Consider the following 23,561-nt stretch of genomic DNA (forward strand, 5'->3'; position numbering starts at 1 on the left):
ACTGCCCCCATTGCGTTGTTAGTGATGCGATGTGCATCACTAACACACCTTTTTTCATTAAAATTGGCGCAGTTATCCTTTGGTAAAAAGCATTTTGTATAGTTATATCATACCTGCTCGTTTAGTCATAGGGGTGTGCGTCGTGGCGTTCAGTCAGGTTTGTGCCACACACGCCATTTGAATTCTGTTCCTGGGTTTGCGCTGACGTCACTAGAATCGGAGTCTAAATCCTGCACTTGTGCAGTGTGCACTGGCCAGCCGGGCTTGCGCATTGTTGATCTGGGAGCCGTGCCGTGACGAGCGGCTCCCCGCACATGCGCAATGAAGCTATGTGTAGTTCCACAGCTTCACAGACTGACGCGCAGCAGCTCCGGTGCATAAGCACAGTCTGTGAAGCTGTGGAACTACACATAGCTTCATTGCGCATGTGCGGGGAGCCGCTCGTCACGGCACGGCTCCCAGATCAACAATGCGCAAGCCCGGCTGGCCAGTGCACACTGCACAAGTGCAGGATTTAGACTCCGATTCTAGTGACGTCAGCGCAAACCCAGGAACAGAATTCAAATGGCGTGTGTGGCACAAACCTGACTGAACGCCACGACGCACACCCCTATGACTAAACGAGCAGGTATGATAGAACTATACAAAATGCTTTTTACCAAAGGATAACTGCGCCAATTTTAATGAAAAAAGGTGTGTTAGTGATGCACATCGCATCACTAACAACGCAATGGGGGCAGTTTAGATAGTACAAATGACAAGACAGGTTCCCTTTAAGTAATGCGAGACCCTCCACAGAAAATCAGCTCACCCATGGATAAATGGATCCCTATTGCACGGACAATTTTGGAGTACTGCAAGGTTCCACCATAAAGAAAAAGTGTAAATCCAGCAAAGAGTCCAATAAAAAATTCTTTAATTAAAGTCCATTAAAATCCACAAACATTAATAACCGCAGACATATTTCTGACTAACGTCCTTATTCATTGATTGCATACCATTGCAATGAATAAGGACGTCAGTCAGAAACGCATCTGTGGTTATTAATATTTGTGAATTTTAATGGACTTTAAATAAAGAAGAATTTTTTATTGGACCCTTTGCTGGATTTACACGTTTTCTTCTTAACAGCAGCTTCTCAAGATATCTGTACCATAAACACACACATGGACATGCACCTCAGACTTCGCACTGGGCATGCAGCGTGTGAAAATACTACAGCCTACACCAGGAGAGCCGACATAATGGCAGCTAATAAGGAGTTGGACATCAATGATGAATATTGCATAATATTGTTATGCCATTTCTATATAATCCTTGCAGAGCTTCATTTTGGAAAGCCGTGTGCTGTTGCTTGGAGGGAGAAGACACCCAGGATGCAAGTATTGGAGGTGCAGAGGTTGTAATTGAACCTTGCGAGCATTGCGAGGTGACAAATTGGCAATAATACAATTGGCACAACATGGTTGGTCATGCAGATTCTTGATCCACCTTTGGAGGACAGCTAAGCTAATTTTTGCACTTGTGATTTTTATTGAGTAATCTTCAGTAAAAAAAAAAAAAATTACTTAAAGGGGTCTTCCACCATAATGATATTGATGACCTTATCCCTGAGATTGGCTGATCAATATGAGATGGGTGGGGGTCAAACACAAAGTGCCCCCCGATCAGCTTTAATCACCTCCGACAGAGGCCTTATATAAACAGAGTGGTGGAAAATTTCAAAAGCTTTCCTTTTCTCTTTGAAAGTAATGACACCTATGCCATCACTTCTGATCCGTGGCGGTACAACATCTGTGAACGCCGCCATTCCAGAGAAAACAGAGAATTGGCCTGCATCCCCATGAAAGTTCTCCATGTGCAGTGGTGCCCTGGACACCGTCTACAGGAGCTGCAGAGCGGGCTTATCTGACATAAAAAAAATAATGTAGGTGTATAAAGTGCCATGATACAAAAGGGACGACCTGTCTAGGGATTTATTAAAAAAACCAGCCAATTTCAGCTGAATAACTTCTTCTTATCAAGCATAGGCTGAATGTATTAGGCACTGAAGCCCAATAGGACTTGTATAGTTGATGCGTATTGTCAGAGCTAAGACTCAGATATGTGGTGAACAGCTGGACGTAACAGACGGGAAAGGAGAAAAGAATATCAAGTAGACCATACAGTGTACGGCGACATACGCCGCCAAAGGAAAAATGTACTGATGCACAGAACAATGCACACATGAGCAGGAATAAGTCACTTATGCCCCATCTAGTACACTTTTATCATCTAGTGCACAGGGATGTAAGCGGAGGAAGCTTACTCTGAATAGGTTACATTAATAGGAACCATGAACACAACACTTGGCAGCTGGAAGTCATGTATGGAAATATATGAAAAGGCAGAGGATATAAATCCAACCAGATAAAGCACGGGAGTAAGAAACAAGTGGGGAGGATCAGACAATTGTCACAGCGGGAGACTGGTAGTTATTAGTTTTATTATTTTATACCATTTGGAGCAATATTTAAGTAGCTTATCAACCCCTTTACTATAAAGAACATATAAACCACTTGTATAAAAACTGGAAGCAGTTCTCACCTTCAGAAAGGGGATGACTTCTTTCATAATGGCCTTAATTTGTCGGTCGAGCTGCTGAGTATCAATGCGAGGGCAGGGAACTCCGGCTCCGTCCTCACTGTACAGTCGGCTGTGGCCGCCGGCCTCGTCCTCATTGGAACCTTATTACAGAAGAACTATTAACTCTAGGCGAGCAATGTGCTGCTCCTGTTCTCTGCTTTAATAAGCTCATGAAAAATTGCAAAACAATTGATATTGTGAAGCTATCCATCATATTTGGGTATGCTCAAACCACGTGAACAGTATGTAACTAGGAATAAACAAGCAAGTTATTTCCTTCACTCAGCAAACTACAAAATAACCAGCGGGAGGTCAGATGAAGCGTTTTCATTCTGCTCTGGTGCGGCAGAGCTATGACCTGCGACTACAGTGCAGTGTGATTACTCTATGGATTATTCTGGGGTTCTTATTGTTCAGACTGTAATAAACACACGCTCCGTGTAATATAGAGCTGATATTTATTATGCCAAGATGAGCAACTGAACCATCAGTAACTAAAAGTAACAAGGTAATTGCAAGACATATACCAGGCATCAGTAAGGGCAACAATGTATTGCAGTGTATTATGCGGGCCAGTGGCCCTGGAGCTAATTGGGACAAGCACATTGCACCTTTTTTAGGTCCAGGCGGCAATAGCAACCCATGGTGATCGTGTTGCCCAGGTGTAGACAGAGTGATAGATGGAGCCCCCCAAGTATCCATTTAGATGCTGCACTTGTTGAGTTCAGCATTTATGGATTTTAACAGCAGAGATTGGATTTCTTTCCAGTCCCGGCAGTGGCAGAAGAACGTCAGCTGCTCCTGTGCCTACAGCATCCACTGGGTGCCAAGTATACAGCATGACAAAAGTCATAAGGGGATAAAATGTCACTTTTTTATTCAAAATATCCTTGTGGCAATATCGAGTCTTTTTGTTATAATAGTAGTCGGCTAACATCAGACAGTAGGAGTGACCGGCTGTAGCCTGGGCTTGGGGTAAGTGATTAGTGAGTAGTGCCGGTTTGCCATCTCCATTAATAACGACGTCCCATTAGTTGTGGATTTACCTTCCAGGTTAGTGGGAGCAATGTTAAGGTTATTGCACGAGTCAGCAGCTAGATTATTTTCACTCTCAAGTTTCATGCGTTCATATTCTCTCATTCTTGCTAATGCTTGATCTAAATGAATCACTGTGTTACCTGGAAATAAATGGACACACAAGCTGAAAATCAGGATTAAGCCAAGGCACCAAACACTGCTACACCAGGTAAAGCTAGTAGCTAAGAAAAACGCAACACTTTACAGAGAGATTGAGCTTACCAAGATCATCAGTAGCAAAAGGCTCAAAATTGGAAGATGTTGATAAATTGCTAAGGTTATCCCCCTCATTCTGATCACCTTCATTGCATGTTGGACCATTAGGGTCTTTTGTGAACAATTCCTAAAGGTAAAGACAATTAGAAATTGTAATTATAGATAACACAAAACTCAGTAAAGTGCACCATCCTCCAATAATAAGAATGCAAGCTCAACTGCTTATGGGTCGGCAGAAAACTAAAACTGGCGTCTATTATGGTCATATGCATGAACTCTCTGATGCACCCAAAAGCAGTTATTGGCCCCAGCAAAGTTTTTTGGCATCAAGTTATACTGAATCTGTAAAAAGAAAAAAAAAAGTGGCGTAATGCGAACATAATGTTTTAGAAGTATCATTCTTAGAGAATATGAAACCTCATTGACGCACAGAGTGTCTGAAATGCAGCAAAAGGCACATTGCCGAACCTGAGTTACCGAACAGTGATCGTTCCCTTCATAGTAACGGATGATTAAAATAGATGCAGGAGCAATGAAGTACGTACGTCATCAGTTGTGGCCAGGCTTTCACTTGGTGTAAGCTCAGAGTTGGATGCCATCCACCCAATGGACTCTATAGGCTTAGCACTGTCATGGTTCTTGTCTGTAATGTCTGTGACACGTCTGGTTACAATATCCTAGAAAAATATGTAACAATTAAGGGAGAGTCCAAGATCTGGCTTTTCAGGAGAATATGGCTGTGCTGTAATTTTCTTGATACAACAAATGAGCAGGGCCGACACTTTCTATAGTCCCAGCCATCACTTCTGATGATCATGAATAGAAAGCTTTGTGCAGCGACACATGCAGCAGAGCCAAGGGGATATTACCTGTAGGGAGAAAAGCGCTTTCTGTCGTAGGTAATCTGTACTCAGAAGCTGCAGCTCGTGGAAGAGCTCAATAAGAAAATGTGGACGGCACTCATTTTGAGAAATCAGTGTAGCAACTTCTGAGTAGATGGTATCACGCAATGCTTCAAACATGGAAAAGTCACTGCCTGCCTCTGCAAAGTAGAATAATCTATTAGCTTACATGCAAGAATATCAAATTATCGCTTAAAAGGTGTTTCCCATCTCACAGCAAAGGCATGTAGGTAGGATTTGCCATTAGTTTATGATTATTCTCTATCCTGAGAGTAATGGGGAACAATTGTTAATTCAGTGCTGCACCTGCTCCATAGTTTTACCCCTGCACAGCACTATTTTGACTGCGTAGGGAACAGAAGTAAGTCCTATTTATGGTACGGTTGTACCCTGGGTCCAAGGTCAGGCTCCAGCGATCAAAGTAATAGCATGGCAAACCCTAGTAGTATGCCATCACTTTATGAAACAAAAACATCCCTTTATGCTCAGAATATAACTTTTAGATAAGGGAACTTGAATTATACACAAGACAGGACAGTCCACAACATTTTCCAGGCACTCCAAACAGAAAATGGATGCTGTCCTAGCAACAGGAAAGGACATTATGGACGAGCATTTGTAGGATAGCCATCAGACAGGCAGTGATCTAATTAGCTCAGACGTGCTGACGAGAGCAAAGACTGGGCTCTGATTACAAAGTTCCTACAGAATGTTCTTTCCAATCTGAGTTGCATCTTATTAGCCTCTAATAATATAGTGCCTTTAGGAGACAGATTACTACAAATCATAGCAACTTGTGAAAGCTAGAAATATGTGTGTCGCTTGTGTTAAGTATAACCAGCTCGGTGTCTGTAGAGTGTAGAAAGTGTCAGCTACCCTGCCACTGCTTAGGTGCTGTTCACATCAAGTCTCATGAATAACTAGGAGCGCTTCACAGAATCACTGACCTACATAACAGGGCATTTTATAAAAAGCTTATGTACCTGAAGAAACCTCGACAGTTCTGTTGTCCTTCCTCAGTCGTTCTATGTGATCACAACTGGCATTTGTTTCAGTCATTCCTTCAGTCTGTGCATGTTTGTTGCTGCTCTCCTTAGGTTTCTTGGTGCTGGAGACACTTGCACTGTGGAGATCTGTGAAAAATTACACAGTAGATACTTACACTCCCTGACAGAAGTTATGTCGATTATCCATGTTATGTAAATAAAAGCTTATAACCGGACGTTAAATTCATCCATTGGTTTCATAAATTACTCTTTTGTAAGCTGAAACCCTCCCAAATTTGGTAAAGGTTAAGAAAATAAATTGGTATCATTGCTGAAATATTGATCATTTAATGAACACAGAATGGTCAGATTTTGGCCAGACAAAAGTTTTGTCGCCTGGTCATATAATGCGTCCTATAAATCCTAGTTTACATCCTCACCAGTGCTCAGTAAATGATCGGTTAATTAGTGGGTGTGTATACAAAGAAACCCAGCATCCCAGACCTTCACTTGAACTGCAACTTGAGCTCTGACAACATGCCAAAAATCCACCCTGCGACCACAGCCTTGATTATCAAGAGGCTGAAGACCAGATCCACTGTAGAGGTGGCTGGTACCTTTAATGTGTCTCAGCGTCAAGTACAAAGAATTAAAAAAAGATTTCAAGAGACTGGAGATGTGTTTGACAAGCCCAGGTCCGGCAGACCCCGCAAGACAACTGTTCAGGAGGAACGTTTGTTCGTTAGAAAATCCAAAGCAAGCCCCTCTTCCACTGCAGCAGAGCTCCAACAGGCCTGGTCACCTCAAGTCCCTATGTCAACTAGAACAGTTTGTAGGATTCTTTCTCGAAATGGCCTCCATGGTCGAATCAGTGCCCAGAAGCCAGCACTAAACAAAAGGCAAATAAAAACCGTGTGGCATTTGCAATGTCCCACAGCCTGCAACACAGATGGACGCTGGACAAGTGGCAGAAGGTGGATTTCTCTGATGAATCTTCAGTAGAATTACACCACAGCCACCGCAAATACTGCAGGAGAACTACTGGAGCCCGTATGGATCCAAAATACACCCAGAAAACAGTTAAATTTGGTGGTGGAAAGATCATGGTCTGGGGTTTCATTCAGTATAGGGGTGTACAAAACATTTGCAAGGTGGAAGGCAATATCAATAGCCTAAAATATCAAAAAGTATTAGCTACCTCTTACTATCCAAATCATAAAAGGGGTCAAATTCTGCAACAGGATGGTGCTCCATCTCATACATCCATCTCTACAACAAAGTTCCTCCAGGCAAAAAAGATCAAGGTGTTCAAGGACTGGCCAGCTCAGTCACCAGACATGAACATCATTGAGCAAGTTTGGGGTAGGATGAAAGAGGAAGCTTGGAAGACAAAACCAAAGAATCTAGATGAACTCTGGGAGGCATGCAAGACGGCATTCTCTGCTATTCCTGATGACTTCATTAATAAATTGTATGAATCATTGTTGAACCGCATGGATGAAGTCCTTCAAGCTCATGGAAGTCACACAAAATATTAAATATGACTAATAGCACCACAACTTCATTCACCAATGTTATGCAACATATATTTGTATTTTAAGTTAATTATTTGTTTGAATATGACATTACTTTCTCTGGACGACAAAACTTTTGTCTTGCCAAAATCTGACTATTCTGTGTTCATTAAATGATCAATATTTCAGCATTGATGCCAATTTATTTTCTTAACCTAAACAAAATTTGGGAGCGTTTCATCTTTCAAAAGAGTAATTTACAAAACCAATGGATGAATTTAACGACCGGTTATAAGCTTTTATTTACATAATATGGATAAGCAACATAACTTCTGTCAGGGAGTGTAAACTCAAATACGTAAATATACAAAACACAATATAAAATTCACTGCTTTTGTTTGTCAACCAAAATAATTAAAATCTTACCCTGGTTCTTCAATCCTTTACTTTTCTGATGGAAAACTTTTCTTTTTTTACTCTTGGTCTTTGGAGTTTTGTCCTTGGACGCCAGGCTCGCTTGGGCTGATGCTTTCCGAGATTTGAACGTTTTGGTTACGGTCGTAGGATCTTCTGGATCCGGCATACTGCTCATACTCTCCACTGACTCCTCATCATACTGCCTCAATTGTTTGACAGAGTTTCCACAGGTTGAATGTCCAGGGTCCAAAAAGGGAGAGGTGTTACCTTGGTCTTTGTTCTGGTTTTCTAACCGGTGACCTCTTTTGGGTTCTCCATCATCAGAGGCTTTAGGAGTGTTTCTAAGGGAGAAAATAAAGTAAGTTTAGGGAGTGTCGAGAAAACTATATCGGGGGATGTAGACTATAAGCCAACAAGGGAGAAAATGTTATTCATTAAAAAGTTACACCCCTAACGATTTCCAATATATCTTCACTGTATCAATAGGAGTCAATCACACAATTAGTAACACAGAAAGTCCGTATTGTGAGTTAGCAGCTAAAACATTGTACCAGACTAACAATAATTAAATGTGGCTAACCCAAATAAAATAAACACTTGAATAATGTTAGTTTTAGGGAAGAAAAATAACCAAACCTTTGCATATCAGCTGTACTGGATGCGTTACTTTCGAAAGGCTTGGGAAAGGCCATGTATTCTGTCTTCCCTGAAGTGTTGGCATCATGAGGCTGGAGCGGTATATCAGGCTGAGAGGCAGAATTAGGATTGAAGTCTCCAATCCCAGGTTGATTAAAATTAAAATTCATACCTGTGTCAATCAATAAGAGGAGCAAAAGCAAATTACATACGAATACAACACAGATGATTCATAATGTAGAAAAGAAAGAAGCTGCACAGGAAAATGGCACATAATAAAAAGGGTCAAACTAAAATAAAATACCTGGCATGTTAGGAAAATTTCCAAATGGAGGCATGTTAAACACATTCATGGGAGGAGGGAGGAAGCTGAAATTATTAAATATATTGGGGGTGGCAGGTGGGGGGGCACTGCTGCTTCGCTCCTGTCTTTGTTGGGAGTTTTGCTGTAAGTGTTCCTGCTGCTGACACATATCACTCAGCATTTGCTTCAGCCTGCAGATGGAAAGAAGGAAGCCATTCATTATAGAAGTGAAACACTTACAGAAATGTACATTTATTTAGAGAAAAATGGTCTAAAAGGAAACTACAGTCTAGTTTATATAAGGCTATGTTAACACGTGTTTTTTTATGCAAATTAAAAGCTGCTTTCTACAGCACCACCAAAAGCTGTGAGATATCAGAAATCTCATGCAAACAATTTGAGAACTGTAGCACTTTTTACATCTCAACAGAAAGCAATGAGAAAGTGAAAAAAAACCTGCAAAAAACAGCTACATGTTATGCAATAAGCTTTAGATCCTCAGAACTGAAGATCTGCAAACATACTTAGATGGAAAATAAAGAAGCACTTATTACAGTAATGTTAGAAATCCAATCAATGATCCAGTTCTCAAACATTAACGTAAAAGCTGGGCACGTACCGGAGAACATTGTTTTGCTGCCAGTTGAGCTGAGTGTAACACTGATTCAGCTGGTGCATTATCAGGTGGACTTGAGGAGTTCCCACACTACTTGGCATCACACTGTATGGATTTGTGAACAAGCTTTGCAAGAGGTATGAAAGTGACTTAAAGAGAAAAAGAAATAAATTATATGACACACCAGCAAATCAATTTCTTTCTAAGGTGAAATAGGTAGATTTGCACTTAGTCCATCATCTCAAATCATAAATCCACATTTTTACAATGACCTTGGTGGTTCTGACCTAAGCAATCATTGCCCACAGTTCAATATGTAAAACACTGAACAGCGAAGGAGCCACAACCATTGCAGTCAGGATGGCAGCGGACATAGGATTGCTTCCCCAGCTCGCTCCTTTTTATGTAGACACTGGCAGAAAAGGAATCCAAAACGTCAAGCCGCAGTGCAAATAAAGATTGATTGATTGGAAATGTCTTATAGCCATATCAGAAGGTGAAAGTTAGATAATTTTCATTTCATTTGAATAAAATTAACTCACTTGAAAATCGATGGTAGTGTTGGGACAAGGTTAATAAAAGGCTGGAAAACTAAATGGCACCAATGAAGAGAAGTTGGTGGGTAAATTTTTACCTAAATGCTCATGCAGACCACGAATGCCCGAACTGGCCGTGGGTCTCCTGAGCAGAGCATGAAAGCCTCAGAGAAATATATGACGCTGTGGCGTTTGTCAGGAGAGCTGCAGCCAGTCGGTACATCGTGGTCCGAGATCGGACAGATTTTCACAGACGTCTGCATGAGTCCCAAGTGACTGTGTTAAAAAAAAAAAAAAAACATTTTAGACAAGCAGTCTCCCAGAAGCAAAGATGGCCAGAAGAAATCTGAGCAACTGCGTCTAAAATTTGAAAAATAATTTCAGAAAAATATGTTCTGATACCGTTTTGGGGTATGCAAATCGCCTCTTCAGAGAGATAGGGGACTGGAACTCCAGCAACACCTATTGGAAGTACCAATCATAAAAGTATATATTGACCCTTTAATGAGCCTTGCCCCATGACTTGGGGTGCATTCACACATCTGCGTATAATGTCATAGTGCTATCCAATAAATGAAATCGGACAGCACTCAGACATATAGTGTCACTTGTCCATTCAAACATCCGTGAAAAAACTCAGTGTCCTATTCTGATCCGATGTTGAGGACCAGAACAGGACGTGAGTGTGTGCTATTCGATGAAAAAAATTGGACAGTGTACAAACATTCCCACGGATTTGTGAATGCATCCTTAGGAAAAGAAGTTACACAAGACACTATTTGCAGACACATTAGTGCAAAGCAGAAAATCTGATTTAGCAAGGTGGGAGATCTCTGACTTGGATGTATAAAGGGGACATTTCTCCATATGGAAAGCGCAAGCTGGCGTTAGGAGACTTATAGGCCATGCAATGCTCCTCTTGGAATTTTAATATGCAGATTGTCTTTTCTCTGTAGAGACTAAGGGAAAAAAAAGGACTTCAGCTTTGGTACATCCAGTAGGTGGCATTATTAGAGTTTAAGTATTATTAGATTAAAGAAGTACGCCTGCGTCTGAGCAAATTAAACATTTACAAATCCCCCGGCCCAGATGGCATTTGCAATTTTCAAAATTTAAATTTTTATGCCCTTAAATCAAAGAGATATGTCACACAAAATAGTTAATAAATAACATTTCCCACATGTCTACTTTACATCAGCACAATTTTGGAACAAAAATTTTTTTTTTAGTAGGGAGCTATAAGGGTTAAAAGCTGACCAGCGATTTCTCATTTTAACAACAAAATTTACAAAACCATTTTTTTTTTTAGAGACCACATCACATTTGACGTGACTTTGAGGGGCCTTTATGACAGAAATACCCAAAAGTGACACCATTCTAAAAACTGCACCCCTCAAGGTGCTCAAAACCACATTCAAGAAGTTTATTAAAAAGAGGGATTTTTGGTACTCACCATAAAATCTCTTTCTTGGAGCCTTCACTGGTGGACACAGGACCATGGGTGTATGCTGCTGTCGCTAGGAGCTTGACACTAGGCAAAAAAAGAAATAGCTCCTCCTCCGCAGTATACACCCGCCTACAGGCACCAAGCTCACCAGTTAGTGGCTAAAGCAGTAGGAGAAACATAAAATAACCAACTATGCAATGCCCAACGGGGCACAACCGTGAAAACTGAATGAGATGCCTAACAGGGCCAACTGGACATATGTCCAAAATCAAGGAGGGTGCTGTGTCCCCCAATGAAGGCTCCAAGAAAGATTTTACAGTGAGTACCAAAAATCCCTCTTTCTCTATCGCTTCATTGGGGGACACAGGACCATGGGACATCCCAAAGCAGTTCCTTGGGTGGGAGAACAGAAGATAGTCACAGACTAGGTCAGACTGCGGGCAACCACCGCCTGCAGGACCTTCCGTCCAAGACTGGCATCAGCCGAAGAATAAGTGTGGACCTTGTAAAACCATGAAAAGGTGTGGAGTGAAGACCACGTTGCGGCCTTACAGATTTGAGAAGCCGAAGCCTGATGGCAAAAAGCCCAAGAGGCCCCCACCGCCCGGGTGGAGTGAGCCCTTACTCCCGGAGAGGGAGGTTTGTCCGAGACGCGATATGCCTCCAAAATGGTCGAAGGTATCCAACGGGCGATGGTTGACTTGGAAGCATGAAGACCCTTGCGATGCCCCTCAGGGATGACAAACAGGGCATCCGAACGCCGAAGGGAGGCCGTTCTAGAAAGGTACACACGTAGAGGTCTGACCAGGTCCAGTATATGCAGGGACTTTTCCCGAGGATGCACTGGAGCCGGGCAGAAAGAAGGCAAAAGAATGTCCTCATTGATGTGAAAAGAGGAGACTACTTTGGCAAAAAGGAAAGCACCGGCCTGAGCACTAACTTGTCTTGATGGAAGACCAGAAAAGGCGACCGACAAGAGGGCTGCGAGCTCCGCAACCCTCCTAATTGAGGTAACCGCCACCAGGAAAGCCACCTTCCAGGAGAGAAGAGAGGCTGAGATGTCCTGAATGGGTTCAAACGAGGGCCGTTGCAGAATGCTTAGGACAATCTTAAGGTCCCATGGGTCCACTGTAGGGCGATAAGGCGGCGCCACGTGGGCCACCCCTTGTAGAAATGTCTTGACTTGAGGACGGCCAGCCAAGTTACGTTGGAATAGAATGGACAAGGCAGAAACTTGGCCTTTGAGAGTGCTTAGAGAGAGTCCCGCCTCCAGGCCAGACTGAAGAAAGGCCAAAATGACCGGTAACAAAAAAGACATGGGGGCCGGCTGATCCTGCTCGCAGTGATGAAAAGAGGCTCTCCAGGTTCTGTGGTATATGCGCGAGGTAGCGGGTTTTCTGGCGTTAATTAGGGTCTGAATGACGATGTCAGCAAAACCCGCCTTGTTCAACACCGCGGCCTCAATGGCCATACCATTAAATTCAGAGAATGAGAACTCTGATGAAGGATAGGTCCTTGAGAGAGGAGATCCGGACGGTCTGGTAGTCTCCAGGGGTAGTCGACGAGCAGGTTTACTAGATCTGCGTACCAGACGCGTCTGGGCCAATCCAGGGCTACTAGGATTACCGGCACTCCTTCTGTCTTGATCTTTTTGATGACTCGAGGGATCAAAGGTAGAGGAGGAAAGAGATAGGGCAGTTGGAACTGTGACCATGATATGACTAGCGCGTCCTGAGCGATCGCTAGCAGATCGCGGGACCGAGCTACAAAGGATGGAACCTTGTGGTTTAACTGAGATGCCATGAGGTCGACGTCCGGCGTGCCCCACCGTAAACAGATTTGGTGAAACACCTCTGGATGGAGAGACCACTCTCCTGAAGCAAGGCCCTGCCGACTGAGGAAGTCGGCCGTCCAATTGTCAACCCCCCGGGATGTGGACTGCCGAGATTGCTGGAACTGTCTTCTCGACCCAAACTAGCACTCTTGCCACCTCTTTCAAAACCGGCTTGCTGCGCGTTCCTCCCTGATGGTTTATGTATGCCACGGCCGTGGCATTGTCCGATTGTACACGGACTGGGAACCGTTAGGATCTCCTGCCAGTGACGCAACGCCAGTTAGATTGCCCTTTTTTACAAGATGTTGATCGGAAGGGATATTTTGTGAGGACTCCACCGGCCCTGCATCGAGTGGTGAAGGAAGACTGCCCCCCAACCGATGAGGCTGGCATCGAGCGTGACCACCTGCCAGCGAAGCGGTAGGAATGACCTTCTGGGTCTGAAGGAAGAGGGGCAGGACCACCAGGTTAGTGACCCTCTCACTTGAAGAGGTAACCTAATGCGTTAATCTAGAGATGACGGGTTCTTGTCCCAAGCCGAGAGAAGGGCCAGTTGAAGAGGCCGGGTATAGAACTGGGCAAACGGCACTGCTTCCATAGCTGCCACCAACTTTCCCAGGACACTCATGCATAGGCGAAGGGAGTGTGGACTTGGGTCGGAGAGAAGGTGGATTCCCCCGGCGGAGAGAGTTTATCTTTTCCCTCGGAAGGAGGCTGTGGAGACAGTCCCTGAACTTGGGACCTTTGATTAACAGGTCGTCGAGGTAGGGGATAATTACAATTCCCCTGGCTCGTAGAATGGCCATGACCGTCGCCATTACCTTTGAGAAAACCCTCGGGGCGGAGGCAAGCCCAAAGGGGAGAGAAGTGAACTGGTAATGTGCGTTCTGGAAGGCAAATCGAAGGAACTTCTGATGTGGTGCGCAGATTGGGATGTGAAGATACGCATCCCGAATGTCCACTGAACATAGATATTCCTCGGTTTCCATCGAGGCGATTACCGACCTGAGGGACTCCATTCTGAAGTGCCAGACGCGTACTTGTTGGTTTAGCTGTTTGAGATCCAGAATCGGACGTAGTGAGCCGTCCTTTTTTGGTACAACGAAAAGATTGGAGTAAAAACCGGAAAACATTTCCTGAAAGGGGTTGGGGACTATGACTCCTGAGCGCAGAAGGGAGGCGATGGCCTGAAGGAAATCGGGGAGCAGAGATGGTTGTGGGGGGCGGGAGCTGAGAAATCGTGCTCCTGGGCTGGAGTTGAATTCGATTTTGTAGCCGGAGGTAACAATCTCCTTGACCCAGGCGTCTTCTATTGCCAAGAGCCAAGAGTCTCGGAACAGAAGTAGACGGCCGCCCACCCTGGGAGAAGTCCCAGGTGGGAGTGACCCGTCATGCTGAGGAAAACCTGTTGGATCGTGAACGGGATCCAAAGGACTTGGAGGAGCGACCCTTTGCGCGCCAGTTGGGAGTGGGCCTAAAGGAAGGCTTACGTCTCTCCCGCTGTGCTGGGGTACGGTCCTGTTGAGAGGAGGGGCTCGGTTGAGTGAACTGATGAAAGGACCGGAAATGAAGGGAATGTCTTCTGGGAAAAGGGCGTTTTGGTCTGGGCTGGGGAAGGGAGGTGCTCTTGCCCCCAGTGGCATCAGAAATGATCTGGTCTAACTTAGACCCAAACAGCCTGGAGCATTGAAAAGGAAGATTAGTTAGAGATCTTTTGGAAGCCGGGTCAGCGCTCCAAGCCTTAAGCCAAAGAATTCTACGTAAGGCAATAAGATTGCTAGAGACCCGGGCTGAACATGCAGCGGCGTCGAGGGATGCCGTGAGCAGATATTTCCCTGCGTGGCCGATTTGATCCGCTAGGTCTGCCAGATCGTCCGGGGAGGCCCCCGTTAAGATGCCCTGCCTGAGCTGTTTAGCCCATGCGGACACCGCTTTTGATATCCAAGTTGAGGCAAAGGAAGGACAAAGGGAGGCGCCAGCAGCCTCAAAGGCTGACTTAGCCAGGGCCTCAACCTGTCTATCCATAGTGTCTTTAAGGGAGGAACCGTCTGGAAGAGACAGCACCATTTTGGCTGAGAGGCAAGAGACAGGAGGATCCACTGCTGGGGACTCCGTCCATTTACTGACAAGGTCATGGTTAAACGGGTATAGCATGTCTAAATGTTTCTTTCCTGTGAAGCGCTTTTCTGGATGCTGCCACTGTTTCTGAAAGACACCATCAAATTCTGCATGGTTAGAAAAAGTGCGTGCCGGGCGCTTAATTCTCTTGAAGGAAACAGAGTGGTCCTGAGGAGGGCTCTCGTCCTCTTTAACATGCAGAGTCTGATTGACGGCCGTTATAATGCTGTCAATCATGTCCTGGATCCTGGAATATTGGTCTGTGTCGGCACAAGAGTCTGAATCTGATGCAGAGTTAGATCCCAGGGCGACCTCCGGGGAAGAGGTGAGAGACGCAGGGAGCATCTTGGAGTCTGGAGAGCTGGAGGATGAGCTTGTGTGAGTCCGTTTCTGAGAACGTGCTCTAAGTCTGCCCTTGGGAGCAGGGGTGCCTGCGAACCGTCTGTGGAAACATTCGGAGCACTGGTGGCCGTGGACAACATAGGCAAGCGTTCTAAGACCAGCACCAGAGATTGAGATACCTTGGTGAGGTCAGAGACAGACAGGAACATAGCAACAGCCCACTCTGGAGGAGAGGGAGTTCCTTCGTCCTGGGCGGCAGGGGGAACTTGGGGTGCCAGCATGGCGGGAGGTTTGCAGGTCGAGCAGAAAGCTGTTGTGAGACCCGCAGGCCACCTAGTACCGCAAAGAGCACAGGCGTAGTATGTGACTATGTGAGCGGGACGGACCGAAAGCTCCCTGGGTTTGGGCATATGTGCCTGACCAGGGATAGTGCAGAGGAGGGCGTCTGTGGGCCGGAAAGGGTGTGGGTCGTTGCCAGGGCAGAGCCTACCCGATCCTGAAGTAACCACGGTCCCGTGTCCCCCGACGGAACTCCGGAGGTGAGGCTGGAGCGGGCCACTGTTGTAAGGCAGAAGGAGCAGAGCTGCGGTGAGGCAAAGTGATGGCGTCGGCTTAGAAGGTGAGGAGGAGCAGAGCACGCTGCCTTGATGACGAGGAGCGCCAAGGCTCTGATAGGCGGAAGGGAAGGGGGCGGGCTTGAAGGACCCGACCATTGATAGATCCGCGGGAAGGCTTGAGGGCGTGGCGGAAGTGTCACCATGCTCCTCGGCCTTGGTTGGCCGATTGCCGGAAAGGGCGTATACACGCCGGTAAGAGGGACAGCCCACCAGAGACGACCCCCGACGGGGAAAGCCCAGGCAGTTTTGCCGCGCATAATGGGGAAGAAGGAGGGGGACGCTGAAGATGCGAGGAAGGGGGCATGGCCCGGGAAGCGCTGCTGAAGTAAGCGCCATGTTTGTGAGGCGGTAAGGGGGAGGAAGTGTGAAGCAGTGCTAGGGAACTGGGACCTGCGTGGTTGAGAGACAGTAGGAGATGTACCTCTCTGTCCCGATACCTCTTCTTCCTTTCCCCTTCTGAGGATGATCACAGGAGGTCCTCCGTGTATAAGGGGGGGATCCTGGCTTTTCCTCCTTCCCGCATAGTCCGGTCCTGGACAGTGCAGGAGATGGTGTCAACCCCAGAATATGGGGGAAGGTCACCCGCAGGGACCACAGTCTCCCTCCCAGGCCGCTCTGAGGAGGGGGCTGGGGTGGGGAACAGGCAAGGACTGGCCGACAGGAATCACCCTGAGACACCGTGAGGTGACAGGGGATAAGTCCTGCCCAGCGGGTCCGAGAGTGGGTGATGTGGGGGCTGCCACACTGCTCTCTCGGTCGCTTGTGAGATGGGTCAACAGGGGACGCAGTGTTCCCTGATAGCCCTGAAGAGCTGCATCTGAAAAAGAAAGAACAAGGATTAATAAAACACAACAGGGTTGGATCTGTTAGGATCCAGGTCTACCTCCTACAGACACTAAGCTTAAACTGGTGAGCTTGGTGCCTGTAGGCGGGTGCATACTGCAGAGTGGGAGCTATTTCTTTTTTTGCCTAGTGTCAAGCTCCTAGCGACAGCAGCATACACCCATGGTCCTTGTGTCCCCCAATGAAGTGATAGAGAAAAATGAACATTTAACTTTTTTCAAAAAAATGTTACTTTAGACCCAAATTTTTTCATTTTCGAAGGGGTAACAGGAAAAAATGGACCCCAAAATTTGTTGTGCAATTTCCCCTGCGCACGCAGATACCCCATACGTGGGGGAAAACCACTGTTTGGGCGCACGGCAGGGTTTGAAAGGGAAGAAGCGTCATCTGACTTTTTGAATGTAAAATTTGCTTGAATAATTAGCTGACGCCATGTAGCGTTTGGGGAGACCCTGATGTGCCTAAACAGTGGAAACCCCCCACAAGTGACACCATTTTGGAAACTAGACCCCTTAGGGAACTTATCTAGATGTGTGGTGTGCGCCTTGAACCCCCAGGTGCTTCACAGAAGTTTATAACATTGAGACGTAAAAATAAAATTTTCACATTTTTCCAACAAAAATGTTTTTCAGCCCCCAATTTTGCATTTTCATAAGGGTAACAGGAGAAATTACACCATGCAGTTTGTTGTGCAATTTCTCCTGAGTAAGCCGATACCACATATGTGGGGGAAAACCACTGTTTGGACGCAAGGCAGAGTTTGGAAGGGTAGGAGCACCATTTGACTTTTTGAATGTAAAATTTGCTTGAATAATTAGCGGATGTGCCCCTGATGTGCCTAAACAGTGGAAAACCCCCCACAAGTGACACCATTTTGGAAACTAGACCCCTTAGGGAACTTATCTAGATGTGTGGTGAGCACCCTGAACCCCCCAGTGCTTCACATTAGTTTATAACATTGAACCGTAAAAATAACATTATCACATTTTTTCAACAAAAATGTTTTTCAGCCCCCAATTTTTCATTTTCACAAGGGTAACAGGTTGCGTTTGGGGAGTCCCTGATGTGCCTAAATAGTGGAAACCACCCCACCCTCCCCCCCCAGTGACTCCATTTTGGAAGCTCCAGGATTTTATCAAGGAGTATAGTTAACATTTTGAACCCAGAGGTACGACACAGAATTTGATAACATTAGGTCATCATATTGAATAAGTTGTCATTAGTCTTGAGTGCAAGTGCTCGCTATTTGAGTTTGCATCAGGTACTCGGGTATGCACCAATTATAGCGGGTGCTCAAGTGACATGCTCGAGTCCCTGCCCCACATGTTTTTTTTCACTAGACACCCAAAAAAAATACATGCGGGGATCGCTCGGGCATGGCAGGCAATCCACACAAGGTTTTTTTGGCTGTATAACAGCTGCAAAACATTTGGGGAGGAAACTTGAGCATGTCACTTAAGCACCGGCCATACTCTGTGCATACCCAAGTACCCGATGCAAACTCAAGTAGCGAGTACTTGCGCTCACTAGTCGCCATATCGTCGTCATTTTTTTTTTCTTTACTTCTGAAAAAATCCCAAGCCCAACCCTAGTCCAACCCTAACCCCAACCCTAGTCCAACCCTAACCCCAACCCTAGTCCAACCCTAACCCCAACCCTAGTCCAACCCTATCCCCAACCCTAGTCCAACCCTAACCCCAACCCTAACCCTGAAGTTTATTTTTTACGTCGTTCCTCGTGTGGTATAAGTGATTAGACGACGTTATTCTTCTGGTGGGTGCAATTACAGTGATGCCAGATTCATATCGGGTTTTTATGATTGACAGCTGTCACACACTAAAAGACGCATTTTTTTTTCCAAAGACTAGTTTTTGCATCGCCATATTTTGAGAGCTATAATTTTTCCAGATTTCGGCCGAGAGTGTCATGTGACGGCTTGTTTTTTGCGGGACAAGTTGACGTTTTTATCGGTATCATTTTCGGGCAAATTACATTTTTTTGATCCCTTTCTATTCCGATTTTTGGGAGGAAGAATAAACAAAAGCCAACAATTCAGGAATTTTTTTTTTTTTTTTATGCCGTTCTGCGTGTGGTAAAATTGATAAGGCAGCTTTATTCTTCGGCTGTATTGTGGCTTGTTTTTTGCGGGACAAGATGACGTTTTCAGCTGTACCATTTTTATTTACATTCGTCTTTTTGATCGCGTTTTATTCCATTTTTTGTTTGGCGATATGATGATAAAACATCGTCTTATGTTTAGTTTTTTGTTTGTTTGTTTTTACCGTGTTTTTTTACCCATGGACGTGGGGGGGGGGCAGTGAATATTCATTTTCTTTAGCAGTGGGTACAGTGTAGGAGGCAGCAGCAGGCTGCTGCCTCCTGTTCCCCACTTATCCACACTGCAGTTCCCCCCACATCCCCCACCACCCACAGCCACAGTGTATATATAAATAATATATGTTATATATTTCAGATATTCAAATATTTTTTTCCTTTTTATGTCACTCATATATTCTCCACTAAAATACATTTAAAAATTTGTTCCCCATTGTGTGTGCAACAAATATTTTTTACACACCGTATTTTTCGGACTATAAGGCTGCGTTCACACATTGCGTATTAGCTGCTTTTTTTTTACGCGCGCGTATTTTCCTGCAGTTTTTACCTGCGTTTTTTTACGCAGGTAAAAAAAAAGCACCTCCATTCACACACTGCGTTTTTTGCTGCTTTTTTTACGCATGCGTTTGTTTCTGGAGTGTACACTCATACTGTATTATGGCCACCGGTCACGGATTTAAAAAAAATAGATCCAGTACTCACCTCTCCTGGTTCCAGCCGATGCTCCGGTCTCTACAGCGTGCAGTGTGAAGCGCCGGACATCTCATAGCAGCGAGTGCCCTGTAATGACGTCATACGTCGAGTAAAATGATGGGATTGGAAAGGTCTTCTGACGCTACCTCCTCCATCATCATTGCTCGCACTGGGCCCCCTCCGGCTGTCAGTGTGAGCAATGATGATGGAGGAGGAAGCATCAGAAGACGTTTCCAATCCCATCATTTTGTGCGGGCGAGCGGCCAGGCAGTGCGGGTGCTAACGGGAAGCAGGGCCTGCTGCGGTGAGGCTCACGGGTCCCATAACAGTGGAGTGGCCTGCCACCATTGGCGGTACACCACTGCATATATGCACACATATATACAGTGCCTACAAGTAGTATTCAACCCCCTGCAGATTTAGCTGGTTGACACATGCGGAATTAACTTGGCATTGTGACATTTGTACTGTAGATCAGCCTGGAAGTGGGAAATGCACTGCAGCACATTTTGTTTTTGTTTTGTTTGTTTTTTTTAAAACGTAAAAAGTTAATTCAGAGTGTCATTTATTATTCAACCCCTCAAGCCACAAGAATTCTGTTTGGTCCCCCTAAAGTATTAAGAAGTAGTTCAGGCACCAAGAATAATGAGCTTCACATGTGTGGATTAAAGATCTCTTTTGCCAGCCTTTTCTGACTATTTAAGACCCTCCCCAAACTTGTGAACAGCACTCAGACATGGTCAACATGGGAAAGACAAAGGAGCATTCCAGGCCATCAGAGACAAGATCGTGGAGGGTCACAAGGCTGGCAAGGGGTACAAAACCCTTTCCAAGGAGTTGGGCCTACCTGTCTCCACTGTTGGGAGCATCATTCGTAAGTGGAAAGCTTATGGAACTACTGTTAGCCTTCCACGGCCAGGACAGCCTTTGAAAGTGTCCTCCCGTGCCGAGGCCAGGCTTGTCCGAAGAGTCAAGGCTAACCCAAGGACAACAAGGAAGGAGCTCCGGGAAGATCTCATGGCAGTGGGGACATTGGTTTCAGTCAATACCATAAGTAACGTACTCCACCGCAATGGTCTCCGTTCCAGACGAGCCCGTAAGGTACCTTTACTTTCAAAGCGTCATGTCAAGGCTCGTCTACAGTTTGCTCATGATCACTTGGAGGACTCTGAGACAGACTGGTTCAAGGTTCTATGGTCTGATGAGACCAAGATCGAGATCTTTGGTGCCAACCACACACGTGACGTTTGGAGACTGGATGGCACTGCATACGACCCCAAGAATACCATCCCTACAGTCAAGCATGGTGGCAGCATCATGCTGTGGGGCTGTTTCTCTGCCAAGGGGCCTGGCCATCTGGTCCGCATCCATGGGAAGATGGATAGCACGGCCTACCTGGAGATTTTGGCCAAGAACCTCCGCTCCTCCATCAAGGATCTTAAGATGGGTCGTAATTTCATCTTCCAACAAGACAACAACCCAAAGCACACAGCCAAGAAAACCAAGGCCTGGTTCAAGAGGGAAAAAGTCAAGGTGTTGGAGTGGCCTAGTCAGTCTCCTGACCTTAACCCAATTGAAAACTTGTGGAAGGAGCTCAAGAATAAAGTCCACATGAGACACCCAAAGAACCTAGATAACTTGGAGAAGATCTGCATGGAGGAGTGGGCCAAGATAACTCCACAGACCTGTGCCGGCCTGATCAGGTCTTATAAAAGACGATTATTAGCTGTAATTGCAAACAAGGGTTATTCCACAAAATATTAAACATAGGGGTTGTATAATAATTGACCCACACTTTTATGTTTAAAATTTAATAAAATTCAACTGAGCAACATAACTTTTTGGTTTGTAAGATTTATGCTTCTGTTCATAAAACCTACTCTCGTTTGCAGTTTGAAGGCTCTAACTTATTTGCATCTTATCAAACCAGCTAAATCTGCAGGGGGTTGAATACTACTTGTAGGCACTGTATATATATACACACACATATATACACACATATGCATACACACATTACACATGACTTACCCTCTCTGCAGAAGATTCCACATAATGCATTTCTCTGATGCAGCCTCCCATCTCCCAGGGCCCGACTGCAGAGTGTTCTTGCAAATTGCAGGGCTGAAGGCAGGAGGGAGAGAGAGAGCACAGGGGAGGCAGAGAGAGAGAGAGAGCACCGGGGAGGCAGAGAGAGAGAGAGAGCACCGGGGAGGCAGAGAGAGAGAGAGAGCACCGGGGAGGCAGAGAGAGAGAGAGAGAGAGAGCACGAGGGAGGCAGAGAGAGAGAGAGAGAGACCGGGGAGGCAGAGAGAGAGAGAGGAGAGAGAGAGAGACAGAGGAGAGAGAGAGAGAGAGAGAGAGCGCACCGGGGAGGCAGAGAGAGAGAGAGAGCGAGCACCGGGGAGGCAGAGAGAGAGAGGAGAGAGAGTGCGAGCTCCGGGGAGGCAGAGAGAGAGAGAGAGCGAGCACCGGGGAGGCAGAGAGAGAGAGAGAGAGAGCGAGCACCGGGGAGGCAGAGAGAAGAGAGAGAGAGAGAGAGAAAAGAGAGGCAAGAGAGAGAGAGAGAGAGAGACACCGGGGAGGCAGAGAGAGAGAGAGAGAGGAGCACCGGGAGAGAAGAGAGAGAAAGAGAGAGAAGAAGAGAAAGAGAGAGAGAGAGAGAGAAGAGAAAGAGAGAAAGAGAGAGAAAGAGAGAAGAGAAAAGAGAAAAAGAGAAAGAGAGAAAGAGAAAAGAGAAAGAGAGAAAAAGAGAAAGAGAGAAAGAGAGAAAGAGAAAAGAGAAAAGAAAGAGAAAGAGAGAAGAGAAGAGAGAAAAGAGAGAGAAAGAGAGAAAGAGAGAGAGAGAGAGAAGAGAAAGAGAGAGAAAGAGAAAGAGAGAGAAAAGAAAGAGAGAGAAAGAGAAAGAGAGAAAGAGAAAGAGAAAGAAAGAGAGAAAGAGAGAGAAAGAGAGAAAGAGAGAAAGAGAGAAAGAGAGAGAGAGAGAAAAAGAGAAAGAGAAAAGAGAAAGAGAGAGGAAAGAGAGAGAGAGAGAAAAGAGAGAGAAAGAGAGAGAGGAAAGAGAAAGAGAGAGAAAGAGAGAGAGAGAAAGAGAGAGAAAGAGAGAGAAAGAGAAAGAGAGAAAGAGAGAAAAGAGAAAGAGAAAGAGAAAGAGAGAAAGAGAAAGAGAGAAAGAGAGAAAGAGAGAAAGAGAGAGAAAGAGAGAGAAAGAGAGAGAGAAAGAGAGAGAAAGAAGAAAGAGAGAGAGAAAAGAGGAGAGAGAGAGAGAAAGGAAAGAGAAGAGAGAAAGAGAAAGAGAGAAAGAGAGAGAAAGAGAAAGAGAAGAGAAAGAGAGAGAGAGAAGAGGAGAAAGAGAAAGAGAGAAAGAAGAGGAGGAAAGAGAAAGAGAAAAGAGAGAGAAAGAGAAAAGAGAGAAAGAGAGAGAAAGAGAGAGAAAAGAGAGAAAGAGAAGAGAGAGAGAGAAAGAGAGAGAAAGAGAGAGAAGAGAGAAAGAGATAAAGAAGAAGAGAAAGAGAGAGAGAAGAGAAAGAGAGAAGAGAAAGAGAAAGAGAGAGAAAGAAAGAGAGAAGAGAGAGAAAGAGAGAGAAAGAAGAGAGGAAAGAGAGAGAAAGAGAGAGAAAGAGAGAGAAAGAGAGAAAGAGAGAAGAAAGAGAGAGAAAAGAGAGATAGAGTAAAAGAGAAAAGAGAAAGAAGAGAAGAAAAGAGAAAGAGAGAAAGATGAAA

The 23,561-nt window shown here is 45.2% G+C and overlaps 1 protein-coding gene across 12 annotated transcripts in view; it reads right to left on the bottom strand.

Moving 5' to 3' along the window:
- PCM1 (pericentriolar material 1) overlaps positions 1-23,561 on the bottom strand; it is a 138,342-nt gene that overhangs the window by 20,395 nt on the left and 94,386 nt on the right. For all 12 annotated transcript variants that reach the window (XM_073645381.1, XM_073645384.1, XM_073645385.1 and 9 more), the window contains 10 exons: positions 9,297-9,442; positions 8,678-8,868; positions 8,374-8,545; positions 7,747-8,078; positions 5,804-5,953; positions 4,788-4,960; positions 4,464-4,595; positions 3,925-4,045; positions 3,672-3,803; positions 2,587-2,726 (listed from right to left, as the gene is read on the bottom strand). In XM_073645381.1, the coding sequence (XP_073501482.1) occupies positions 2,587-2,726; positions 3,672-3,803; positions 3,925-4,045; positions 4,464-4,595; positions 4,788-4,960; positions 5,804-5,953; positions 7,747-8,078; positions 8,374-8,545; positions 8,678-8,868; positions 9,297-9,442 (1,689 nt within the window). The remainder of the gene's footprint in view (positions 1-2,586; positions 2,727-3,671; positions 3,804-3,924; positions 4,046-4,463; positions 4,596-4,787; positions 4,961-5,803; positions 5,954-7,746; positions 8,079-8,373; positions 8,546-8,677; positions 8,869-9,296; positions 9,443-23,561) is intronic.

Source organism: Phyllobates terribilis, unplaced genomic scaffold, assembly GCF_046119375.1.
Source record: "Phyllobates terribilis strain yellow unplaced genomic scaffold, ASM4611937v1 Scaffold_1__5_contigs__length_1240528914, whole genome shotgun sequence".
NCBI lineage: Eukaryota > Metazoa > Chordata > Amphibia > Anura > Dendrobatidae > Phyllobates > Phyllobates terribilis.